The sequence below is a fragment of the Pavona decussata genome, unplaced genomic scaffold (genome assembly GCF_977016875.1).
Source record: "Pavona decussata unplaced genomic scaffold, jaPavDecu1.1 SCAFFOLD_21, whole genome shotgun sequence".
NCBI classification, from domain to species: Eukaryota; Metazoa; Cnidaria; class Anthozoa; order Scleractinia; family Agariciidae; genus Pavona; species Pavona decussata.
In genome coordinates, this window is record NW_028145444.1 from 221,594 (window position 1) to 234,213 (window position 12,620).

A 12,620-nucleotide genomic window follows, 5' to 3' on the forward strand; every position below is an offset into this window, starting at 1 on the left:
AAAACTTCCTCGTGTTCGTTCTGCACAGTGGCAAGCGGAAGGACTGAGCATTCCTAGTATTATAAATATGGATTTGACTATTCAGTAAAAAAAAGTTATTGAATTTGGAAGGGAGTGTAGAGTTCTTGAATGAAAACATAAAAGTACCTAATTGAAACGAATGGATATCGTGAAATTTTAAGAGTTCAAGTTCCTTAAAAATAGGGCCAGTATGGGCAATGTATGTAGAATTGCTTACTTACAAATGACGAGTTCCCAGTGGACTTGATAACTCGATTGACTAAAGCGTTGTGTCGATAAGTCTGGTTCATCGATTTGAGCAACATGCCAACCTTAAATTTTTTTCAACCGGCTTATCTCGGCAACTAAAGAGGATGAGAAACTGCTGAAGTTGCTAGCGACCAGCTCCAACTCCGCCTAGTATCTTTGATCGAATCCCCTTCATACTCACAGCTAAAAATGTTTAAATAAACCAAATTGATTGCAGGGCTAACCCTACGGCAAGGGGCTTGTTTATTTGGGCCAATATTTCAACTGGTACAACTAGTCTTCTTCAGGGGCAGAGTTACAATAAGAGAAAATAACGGCTCTTAAAAGTATTCAGAACAGTTTATTTCTGCATCGTGTGGTCCCCTGCATTTAAAACTGAGTTTCGTAAAAATGTGTACAGTCTTCCATTTCGCTGCAACTGTCGAAGTTGTTAACTTAACTGGCCGATACATGGTCTCGCGCTTACTCTTAAATTATCTTCTTTTTGTTGGTACCTTGGAATTTTCTCTTCCATGGTCGTTCGGGTGCCTGTATTGACCGCCGTACAGTTCGGACCAAAACTACCTGACCGCTTTGGCAGGTGGGATTGTTGAGAGAGCAATATAGCATGACATCAGAAACCACCATTTGTGAATGAGGTCTCAAGGCGAAATCAAAAAACGCGCCGGCGGAACGTGAAAAAATTAATATGGTGTAGTCTAGAAGTACCAACCAATACTGGGAATTTAAAAGAAAACCGATTTGAACTGCAGGTTTGTGTTTTATCCATAGACTTTTACGAACAGCTCTGTTAAATTTTCGTCTATTCTTTTTATCGATTGCTTTCCGTTCTCGGCCTTGAAATTTCGATAGACATGGCTTACAGCCACTTAAGTGTTTCATTTTGGGTTTATTAGCAATAATGGTATTATTTGATATCATGGTTTTGACAAAATATTGTGTTGGGAGAGACAATGTCATCGGGAGATAGAATTCCTTATCGATTGCGAAGTTTCGTATTGCCGTACCAGCAAACTCGCTGTCATTAGATATGCATGGATGGTCTTAGTGTCGGGAGGAAGTGAAACTTGTCGCGCCAAACGAAAATGAAGTAACTAGGTTTTAACCCTGGAAGAAATCTGGTTTAGAAATCTGTTTATATGGAAGGAGGAATATACTAGCATTGGGAAGATCCTAGAAGGCGAAACGACTTTTCGTTTGGTTTACATGCAGAAAATGTCGGTCGGAGTGGCTACCAAGTAGAGAAGAAAAAGAAGAAAAGTTGACAGCTGAATGCCTGGTTGCCACCATATTTGTTATTTTTTGTCCCTAGTACTAGGATCTTCCGAGCGAAGGTATTTAACATGCTTCTCTTGGATCTTCCTATCTTTTAGCTAGAAAGATCCTATCGCTAGAAAGATCTCAGCGCTAGGGCCAAGTACAACTTTTTGCATGTAAACTGAATACGGAAAACATATGGTGCTAGGATGATCCGCCTTCTGCAATCTTCCTCCTACCATGTCAACAGCCTCTCAGAATGGAAGTTAATTGGCGCTTCGATTTTGCATTCGCTTTCAATTCAATTATCTCCTACATTTTGTATGGGATATCAATGAAATATGTAAGTCCCCTTCTACTTCCTAAATGAATTTCGCGCTTGTTACTATAACCATTAACGATTTTATGACACATCGCATATTTAACTCTAATGACAATGTACAAAGAGGATTGTTAACTATTTTTCTTCGAGTTGTCCACTAAGTCTTCAGGTTCAGCCGTAATTAAGGATACGTTTAAGTTAAGCGCATGCGCGAATGTAGTCCAGAAATTATATATTGGGTTTCTATGCAATCTCGTTCCCAGAGGCTGCGTTCCTTTTGGTCAGCACTAAGGAAGCAAGACCTCTGGGCTAATCAATGTCAAAATCCAGTAAATCGAAATCTGATTGGATATTACATTTTACCAGAAGTGTCTTTGAATCAGAGGTTTCAAAACAAGAAATGAAATAGACTGCCGGCCGGTCAAGGATATCGAAGCAGTGAGTAAACACGAAAAAGATAACAAGTCAAATCACATGACTTAACGGAAAAGGCGCGATATGTTGCAGCGTTTGACAAAGCTGATAGACAGTATGACACTTGCAACGGTCGAGGTTAACGGTAGACCTGACAATTTTCGGAAAAGCTTCTCCAATTATCGACTCTGAAATGTGGTTCATAATCGATGCTGGCCGTTTAAAATCGTTCTTAGCATTGTCTAAAGCGGATAAGAGTTAAACAGCCTTTCTCGTGCTGTTGAAGTAACTGAAAGAAGCAAACTTGTAATCCATTCGCGCCGCGGAGTCTGCGAGTTGATTTGACTGGAGCAGAATTTATTGAAGATTACTTTGTTGAACAGGAACAGATATTTTGTCAGCAGTCCAGCAGAAACATAATTGAACTTGAACAAGGAAAACCAACGGCCTTTGTCACCACTGCGTTAAAAGCGGAGTATTCAAGAATGCGTAGCCCAAAAAGTGGTTCAGAAAGCGGACGGACAAAAAGACAAAAATATTAACGCTTGGAATAGCGATCGTTGTCACTCTTTACACAACAGTTCATTTGTGAGCAACAGTTCATTTGTAAGTTTGCAGCTTATAGGACTGATAAACCACATCGAGTGCAGGTAAAATATTTTTTTTCAGGGTGAGTTTCTTAAGCTGAAGCTGAATATGTGAATTGAAAAAAAAATTGCCGATCTTTCTGATAAGCTTGGATTTTCAAGTTGCTGGTTATTTCGGTGGAACGTTTACAGAGTTAATTGTGTCTTGTTATTAAATGTACTTCTGCCATTTTATTGTATTTATTCTGGGATCGTGGTATCGTGGTATCTGGTCTTGTCAAATCTATCGTTTGTAAATTTCACGACGGAAAAAATTAATCTTACGTTTGTAAAAATCAGTGTTGGTATTTGTCGTCGACGGCAATCAGGTTGGGAACGATATCTTGCCGAAGTTTCTCGAAAGTTGTTTGAAAATCTTTACCCTATGTCAGTTGATTAGGTTGAAGCTTATATAACCTCCGACCAAGCTCTATTTTCGTTTCGCTATTAACTTTACCATGGTGTCATGAAAAAACTTGGCTATCTCATACTGCGTAGACTGCGTATCAGTTCACCCCCATTTTAAAGTTTTAAAAACTACATTTACAGGCGAAAACAAGATTAATTTAATTCCAAATGAGTATAGTCCAACAAATGGTTTCTAACCGATATAGCCTATATATGTGTTTTTGCCCCTGCCTATGGAAATGTTTGGTTTTCTAAAACGACCTGAAATTGTGCAAAATGATTTTGTCGCGGTCGAGAGAGGCAAATCGCCGACAAACCCAGATTTTACGCAGCCTTTGTTTGGGTTGTTTTGTTTTCAAGGAAGTCTCACATAAATGACAATCACTGGCAAACGGGAGGGATGGAGGTTGTCTCCTTTTTCTCATCGTTTTCTTGGCCTTTAATGCCCTTTACCAGAGGCTGTCTTCCTCTCGGTCAGCAGTATCCCCCTTTAAACCGGAAGCAGGATCCTTGCTTCCGGTTTCTGATTAGCCCAGAGGTCGTGGACGTGTGGCCACCGCTGGCCTTAAACGTGCGCGGGCTCTGGGGACGAGATTGGTTTCTATGGTGACACATCGTATCTTCTCCCATAACATTTCTTGAAACGCTTATTATCATAGCGAGAATGTCCAAGCTGACAGCATTCTTCTTAGTGTGGAGCTGCAGCTTCTGTTATGCAGGTAAGGTTCGGTAGCTATTTATTAAACAATAGATTATACGCATTTACATTAGATTCGGTATTTTAAGAATTCGTCCATTGAACCGGGCCAAATTCTTTACTTTTCTCAAAATTTAGTAAAAATGAAACAATCTCGGAAAATATTATGATACACGTTTTTTCATTTTACAGTTTTAAAACAGAACTATCTTAACAGTTCTTCAAATTTCCTCAGCAATATTTCTGGGTCTTGTGAAAAAGATAGGAATGTTGTTTGTCAGTTGTGTCCGAAAGTTGCTGTGTTAGCAATTAAAAAAAATAATGTCAAACACTACAAAGTCTATTTGTTTTGATTACTCTTGAGAGTTAGAGTTACCCTCAAAATCTGGGATTATGGGTCATTTCCGAGTTGCTGTGAACCTCACTATGAAAGCGAGGCTAAGTGCAAAACTTTTCATACGAAATTAGTTTTGTTTGCATATGAATGGGAACTAATTTTCATAACAAAAACTTTGCACAGGCGAAACCCGTAACATCACTTCACACATAACCTGCAACACCAAAAATTTAATCTACATGGTACAATGTAACCGCTGCCATTTACAATACATAGGTGAAACTAAGCGACGTCTCAAAGACAGATTTAACGAACATAGACGCCCAGTTGACAAAACTAACATTACATCCAAACCAACTACTGTTTCTGAACATTTTCTTTCTCAACCTAACCACTGCCACACTGACATGTAACTAATACCACTTGAAGTTATCCACTCCTCACGTGATTCAATCAGAAAAGCCAGAGAATCTTTTCTTATAGATTTAGCGGGGACCTTGGAACCCCACGGTTTGAATAGACGTGATGAATTGTAATTTTTTTTTATTTTATTTTACTTATTTCCTTATCCTTTGGTACCACCTTGTAAACGTCATTTCCGCCGCTCCTATGTATTGCAACATCCTCCATAATATAATATTGTAATTTCATTTATATAATTTAGTAACATCTAAACCTGAAGAAGGCTGGTTTGGCCAGCCGAAATATTGTTTTAAAATATACTACGTTGTGTCAGCTTTGCAGTAGTCTTTGGACTTCTCATCGTCTATTGCACTTAGCCTCACTTTCATAATGAGGTTCAAAGCAACTCGGAAAGGGTCTATTGGTTAAGCACGCGTGTTTGTCATTTACTTTTAGTTCAAGTGTTCGCCAAAGATGTACATGGAAGAGTCACTTGGAAAGATTCACCTAACTGGAGAGACAGATCAGGTCTGTTTACATGAAGAAACGTCATTGTGATTCATTTTTCTTCGGTCTTTTCATGCAATTCGTTATTGGATTCTTTCTTTGCAGTTGTACCCACTCCTCAAGCAGGAGATGTTGAGGCTTACAAGAAAAGAGCAGAGAGTAAGAAGAGATTTTTTTTACTACAAATAACTGACAGGCAAACTAAACATAAGCATCTTCAAAAATCCCAGCTGGCAGGGAGACTTACCAGTTGGCTATTTACAAAGCGTGGCAGAGAATTTAAACAGGGGACTACCCTGAAATCAATCATGTAATAGTCAGAGGGGGGTGGGGGGGGGGGGCAAGGACACGGGAAATACGGATTATAAGACCACGCCTTTAACAACGGGGCTACGCTGCACCATCAATCAATCAATCAATCAATCAATCAATCAATCAATCAATCAATCAATCAATCAATCAATCAATCAATCCATCCATCCATCCATCCATCCATCCATCCATCCATCCATTCATCCATCCATCAATCAATCAATCAATCAATCAATCAATCAATCAATCAATCAATCAATCAATCAATCAATCAATTAGCCTCCGATGACAGACGTATCTCCAGCTGTTCCTTCTCTCTGCGGAGAGAGGCGACAGTCGGAAATACGTCTGCGTTCGCAGGCTATCAATCAATCTAACAATGTAATTTTGGGATTTGTTTTACAGTTCCTCACGTGTATCCAGGAATGGTTAAGCATGTGTACGTAGGACCAAAAAATAGCATAGATAAAGGTGAGCATAAAAGACTAATTATAGAGCGGTTTTGGAATTGATTGTCGTCAAACCAAAACCAAAGTAATCATTGTGACTAATCACAACAGACATAACCAATACAGAACTCGATGCAAATACATGGAACTGGCGCTAAGCGCAGGAAAACACGTGCGAGCGAGTCACGATTGATTTTGGTTTTGCTTCTCATTGGTTGAGAAAGGGGCGTGAGTTTTATTAACCAATCATATAGCACAATAAAGCAAAACCAAACACTCGATTGGAAACCGTTTTTTTTTCGGTAGCTCTAAGCATATGGTATTGCAGTAGTAATTGAACGGTGTTTTTATCCGCAGAAAGAAAAATAAACAAAAAGAAAAACATAATTCAAAGAAGTAAGTATAGATGTATATAGATGACGTTTATTTTTTAAGCTTAATGGACATTTTTGAGGTCATCATGTTTCTTTCATTCCCTGTTTTCTGTACTTATTATTTCTTTACTGTCTTTACGTATTCGTAGTTTTCTTTTCAATGCCTGTCGGAGCAGAGTTGCCAATTTACTATGCGCATAAACAAGGTATGAACCGCAATTATATGTTATGTGATCTTTCCAACGCTGCTTGCCTTTTCAAAGTCATTTATGCTGTGCTTTAGTCGACTTTCACTAACCGTCATTACAGGAAGTGCGCTTATTTGCCTGTGACTTAGCTGTAAAACGTGGTTACCCGCGCTTAGTACCGAGTGCATGTGATTTTTGATTGGGTGAGATGACTACGGCACGTTATTTTCGTTCGCTGTGATTGACAAGATTTCATAGGCTTTGGTTTCGGCTGCACAAAATTCATTGAAAACCACTGCAAACTTTGTCGCAAACAATCTTAAAAAGATTGTTCATAAATAGGCAGACAGATCACTGACGGAGCCTTTTTGTGAACGTGATTATTGTCCAAACTTAACATCTTTTGGGGTCGTGCGCTATTAAAAATAAAATTTAATTGTAAAAGGAATCATCATTACATCGTTACTGCAAAACTAAAATTCATAAATCATGATTTGTTCTTGGTTTTTGTCCAATGTCCTTGGTCCCCATATCGGCTAGTGATAGATCTCTGCCAATCATGGCATTTCAACTTTAAAACAAAAAATCACGTTAGTTGTTTCGCTAACCGCTATAATTTTAATCCTTTTTCTTTCCTTCGTAGCTCAATCACATAAAAAGAGCTCGGTGGCTCCTTCTGCAGGTAGGATAGGCCGTGTATCGCTATCGGTACTGATAAAATAATTTTCTCGTAACCGCCAACTCAGTATAACGGTTATAGTGTCTTGTCTTTCATCCAAATACCGTTATTGTAAAGATCCTCTGGTGACCGTTGTAGAGGGGGCGGGGCGCATTGTTTATCTAAAAAAAAAAAATGATTTGATAACGTGTTCAATGGGTAGATGTCCTTTTTAATGGGAGATGGTTAAATGGAGACTAAGAAATAGTTGTTACTAATGCCGTTTCGAGTCGTTCGTAATCACATTATAGCTATTAGTAGGAAAATACAAAAAATAATCATCCAAAGAAACATTTTTTCTTTGAACAAAACCGTGTTTTTTCAAAACCAAACCTTTGCCTTACTTCTTTATGTTTTCAGCTGTTTCCGATAGTGAAGGCAGTAGGTATTTTTCAGAGGAAACAGATGGTCCTTTTAGAACAAACACTTGGGGACTTCAGCAACAACTCGGTAGGTTTAATAATAATAATAATAATAATTTTTAATATTTGTAATGCGAAATTAACATGTGTTAATTGTTATTAGGCTATAACTCCTCCTTTAGCATGTTAAGCTGTCTGGCATGCTGCTCCAGTCTTAGAATTGTCCCCGATACAGTGCACGGACTTTTGTAACAGAGCTTTATCGTCACTTGTATCATATGTGCTGGTTGTCACGTGTGACCACATTTTCCTTTTGCCTTTCAACAGCGGAAAATGAAGAGCTATCACCAGATATGGAAACCAGGACAATAGCTGGACAAAACCTTCTTCCCAGCGAAGGTATATCTTCGTTAAAACTCCTTCTCTACGGAAGTTAAGTAAATGCAAAATTAATAATTGAACTGCTTCTATTATTAGGGAGCTTTAGCAACTACGACGGCGACGACAGCGAAAAGGTCGCCATTAAAATGAATTCCCGTTTCCTCAAACGTCGTCGCGATTGTTGCATCTTGCTTAAATGTCAAAAGTAGGTGAAATCCCGTGGAATTGAATTTTTTTAGACTGCACCCAAGTTTAGAAAGAGAAAGAAAAATTCGTCGTCGTGTGTTTAAGTCCTCCATAAAACGTCCCATCAGGAAATTTTACCTCCTAGTCGTGCCGTGACGGAAAAGAAATGCACCAAAAAGTGTAATGCACGTGCAGAGTTGTTGCTTTGGTTATTAAGCCTTTTTCTTTTTTGACGTTCTCGCTGCCGTCGCAGTCGTCGTTGCTAAAGCCCCACGTTACTGAAAAACGCGTACGTTTACTGTTCTGCAGGAGGAACTAAGTATCATGGAATTGGAGGACAATATCTTCGACCTCGAATGATTGATAGATATCGAGTTTTCAAGAATACTGGACAGTTTTTTAAAAGGCCATCAAGAACAAAGGGAATTCTAAATGGTGAGATATCGACTGAAACTAATGCTTGCAGGTGTTCTACAATGCTCTCAACAATCCCTGCTAGTTTTGAATTCATCTTGGTGCGGAGATAAAGAAACAGAAGATTGAAAAATTAAAGAAAACCTTGTTAAAACTGATCGCAACTAGCGTATTTCATATTTTAATTGACAATTATTACGCGAGTGCCCGTTGAGTATGAAATGATAGATAACGTAAGGTCGTAGTTGGCTTTGAACATCAAATATCCAATAAGCCGGAGTGGAATAATCGTTTTATAAAAAAAACCTAAACAAGTATTTCTAGATATTGTTGATTTCATTTTGCAAGAACAACCAGCAGACGGTTTAATTGCCGCTATTTTTTGGGCACGATAAAATAACCTATACCGGGTAATATCCCACGGCCGCTAAGCCAATGAAAACTCTGGATATGCATTCTCTATTTATCCAGTTTTTAATAATATATTCTATTAATGTCCGCGTTATTTTCATTTAGATTCTAATATGAAGTGTTCTTCGAGCGATGGATATATAAATATATTTGCGACTGCAGTCCGTAAAAAATTCATTTTAAGGGTCACATAAAATGACTACTAACAAACACTACTTATGACGGTGTTGATGATAATGACAGTTGCATTTTTTTTATAAAAATGATGAAATATGTAGCAACCAATCAGAACAAGGGAGCCATAAGTTTGTGTTTTGCCAATCAGATGCCAAACTCGAAAACCAATCGAAAATTCTCTCCGCTACAAAACTAAGTAAACAAATGCATGGCTACCAAACACCTATATTATAAGACGAAGTTCGTTTATAATTCGCAAATAAACCATCTTGTTTTGTGACGTAAAAAACGCGCCAAAGCGAGGCTTGTTGTGTTCAAATTAGCGCGCGAAAGAGCTGCGTAATCAATGGCTTCTGCTCAAAATGGCGGAATCGCGGCAAAGGCGAATTAAACCTATATTCTCTCAAACTTATGTGACTTTTGTTTTCAGTGTACAGACGATCAAAAGCTCGAGAATTAAGGAAAACAAGAAGAGATCGTACGGAAACAAAGAAACCATTATTATCAGGTATGGAACAATGACAAAAGATGCCCCTAAAATAGAAATCAAAACCGATTGTTTCATGTTTAATTGATACCGTCCTGTTTTATTTCAGACTTACATAAAGTCGAGAATGATTATGTAACAAAAGATAAAAAAAAAATTCTGTTGGTTGAAAGTTAATTCAAAAGATGCTACAAAGCTCTATTATCCTTATTTTGTCCAACGTAAAAAGACGTCGAACTACTAGCCTCCAAAGATTTTGCTGACTCGTAAAATTCATTTTTTAAAGATAGTTATGAGGTCCACACAAACTTATTCAATTGTCTCTTCCAGACAAAAAGACCAAGAAATCAGGCCTCCCTAAAGGTATTGAACAGAACTTTCCGTCGCCATGGCTACTGTAGATGTCACTGTCAATAGACTTGTTTTGACAAATGCAATGCATGCAGTGGCATTTGTCGAGTTATGAAAAGTTGTAAATAAAATAAGTAACAAAGTCTTATAATGCTGTTTTTTTCTTTGATTAGCTTATTATGAAGGATTAATAATAAAATTGGCATCAATGTTGATGTTAATTTAATCCACAATCAGTGTTATTAACACAGACATTGAATAAACGAGCAAACAAATTATCGACTTGAAACGATGGGACAGGTTTTACTTTAACATTGGAAACAAACAAAACTTAATAAATCGGAATCTGTTTGTCGATTGTTAATTCATACTGGTTAATATTCGAAGGGGTTGAATAATATTTCTATAGTTAGTATAGATGTTCCTTATTTACTTAGTCTTAGGGGTAAAAGAATAATTGTGCCATGAAGACAGAAAATACTCCATTTTCCACAATTTACACCAAATCATCAAAAACGTTTCAAATAATATACCTTATATTTACCATTTAATTCAACTGTAAGTTATAACAAAGAATATCCGTTTAAAATATGTTGAAGTTTAAACTTAACTGCTAAATAAAACACCGATTGAGTTTTAAATCGACTTAGTAACCACGAATACAGCATAATTATTTTAAATAAGTGAGAAGTAAGTTAAAATATAAATCAAACCCAGTAATTTCATGTATTTTTAATTAATGACAGGTAACAAACGGAACACAAGCCGGGGCCCAAAGAACAAACTAAATTCTGAGATAGAGAATCTGTTAACAAAGTTTCTTATTGTTCTGTAGATAAATTCCTTCGAGTTTCATGACGGTTATTTTTATAAGAGAAAAGGATCTTTTTCCAATTGTCATAAAACTAAAATGAGGTTAGAAAAATCTTTTCAGCATCCAAAGCTTCGCTGCTCAAACGTCGAAGTATTTCTTATGCCATATAAGGAACAATCAGAGTGACCTTTGGTCACGTGGTAATGGACGCAGCCTTGTGTTAAATGCCGTAAAGATTTTATGGAAGAGAGCACCAATCATGTGTTTCCAAAGGCACAAGCACAGAAATAAACTACAAAAGTACGCTGAGAAGGTTGTTAAGTGAAGTTCTTGTAAGCAAAAAATACAATAATTAGAATGTAATGTGTGTAATATTTAAGTAAATAAATTGGAGACTCACAATTAGAAAATTAGACTTAAAATTAAGATAAACTTAACTCGAGATAAAACGAAAGTTATGAAGTAAAATGTGACTCAGTCGTTCATAATGGTTCAATAAATTTCATAGAAAATATATAATTTGCTCAATAGTTTTAAACAGTTCTTGTTTTGACATTATACAGGTGAAACCTTCAACGACATTATGAAAAAATTGAAGCCGATGAAGAGAGTTTGAAAAGATTAAACCGGTCATGGAAAATAAACTGTAATTTAGAGAGGCTCAAACCAGCTGCTATTAGTTGGTGGTCGGTTCGCTTCTCCTGTCTCCACACCGGGAAACGGGGCTTTTCGAACGAATTTTAAACAAGCTCTTAGAAGGTAGCACAATTTCCGTTTTGTGGGGCTGGTTATTTTTCTATTTTTTCTCCTAAGAGTTAGCAGCTTAACAAATTAACGTCTACAGTTGTGTCTCTCTGAGAGTAAGCGACCATACCCTTTAATCTTATATTTGAGAAATCTCGATTGAATCAGCGCTCCGTCAAATTCTGTATTTAGAATCTTCCAAAAGCGATCATCCCTTTCTTTGTGACCACATTTTCTGGTCATGGAATTGGTTGCTTACTGTAGATTCAACTGGATTTAACATACACAGTTGTGGCGATAAAATTGGTTGCCTGGAATATCTTCTACTTTTGCAGGATTTGTAAACAGTCTCAATCTTTTGATCTCTAAATTGCATAAAAGTTACATCTGAGGTCACTTTAATTAAGGTTACCTTATACCTTCAGAGGTGTCTCGCGTCCAAGCGATGTAGCGCGTCCGGTTTAAACTGTAAATACCTGAACCCTATATCAAATTAAAGATTATAGAGCTGGCTATCAAACTAAACCAAGAATTTTGAAATAAAATGAATTGCCGAATTTTTAGAGCTGTTTTCTCAAATCAATGTTTTCACTCGGAGGAGCCACTTCAAAGAGCTTTTTTTAGCGCTTTGGGTACGGAAACTAAGGAGAAAATTAAATTAGCGGAAAACAAAATTCGCTTTGTCTTGTAGCTTTTAAAAGGTGATTCGGACGCTTGCATTTAGAGGTCGTGAAAAATTCGACAATCACACCTCTGAAGATATAGGGTGACCTTAACATCATTACCATAACATGGCGGATCAAGGCCGGTGTCAAATGAGACATATTCTTTATGTACAAAGCATGAATTATCGCGTGATAAAAGCAGGTGAAATGGAATACTTGATTTTCACCGAGTTTCGTGCTTATTATTACCTTCCAAATCGGCGGACAGGTTAATTCGTAAAGCCTTATTTTTACCGTTTCAGCAAAAATAAATATTCAAAACCTCAAAACTGTGCAAAAATACAGCC

At 37.3% G+C, this 12,620-nt stretch overlaps 1 protein-coding gene across 4 annotated transcripts; it reads left to right on the forward strand.

Moving 5' to 3' along the window:
- The first annotated feature begins 878 nt into the window (after nucleotides 1–878).
- LOC146486046 (uncharacterized) lies at nucleotides 879–12,352 on the forward strand. Of its 4 annotated transcripts, none has more exons than XM_085095747.1 (14): nucleotides 879–1,022; nucleotides 3,957–4,016; nucleotides 5,190–5,261; nucleotides 5,346–5,399; nucleotides 5,958–6,023; nucleotides 6,359–6,397; nucleotides 6,525–6,581; nucleotides 7,207–7,245; nucleotides 7,642–7,731; nucleotides 7,971–8,042; nucleotides 8,520–8,645; nucleotides 9,643–9,720; nucleotides 10,030–10,062; nucleotides 10,797–12,352. In XM_085095747.1, the coding sequence occupies exons 2-14, from the start codon at nucleotides 3,962–3,964 to the stop codon at nucleotides 10,883–10,885; spliced, it is 870 nt and encodes a 289-aa protein (XP_084951873.1). In that variant the 5' UTR covers nucleotides 879–1,022; nucleotides 3,957–3,961; the 3' UTR covers nucleotides 10,886–12,352. The 4 variants fall into 4 exon arrangements, with proteins under 4 accessions (XP_084951873.1, XP_084951878.1, XP_084951885.1 ...); XM_085095752.1 differs by having other exon boundaries at nucleotides 11,428–12,349; XM_085095759.1 differs by lacking the exon at nucleotides 9,643–9,720.
- Nucleotides 12,353–12,620: the final 268 nt, after the last annotated feature.

Coding starts and splice junctions, on each gene's coding strand:
- LOC146486046 (XM_085095747.1), top strand. CDS start 3,962: ATGTCCAAGCTGACAGCATTCTTCTTAGTGTGGAGCTGCAGCTTCTGT. Junction 4,017..5,189: donor CTGCAGCTTCTGTTATGCAG/GTAAGGTTCGGT, acceptor ATTTACTTTTAG/TTCAAGTGTTCGCCAAAGAT. Junction 6,582..7,206: donor TTACTATGCGCATAAACAAG/GTATGAACCGCA, acceptor TTTCCTTCGTAG/CTCAATCACATAAAAAGAGC.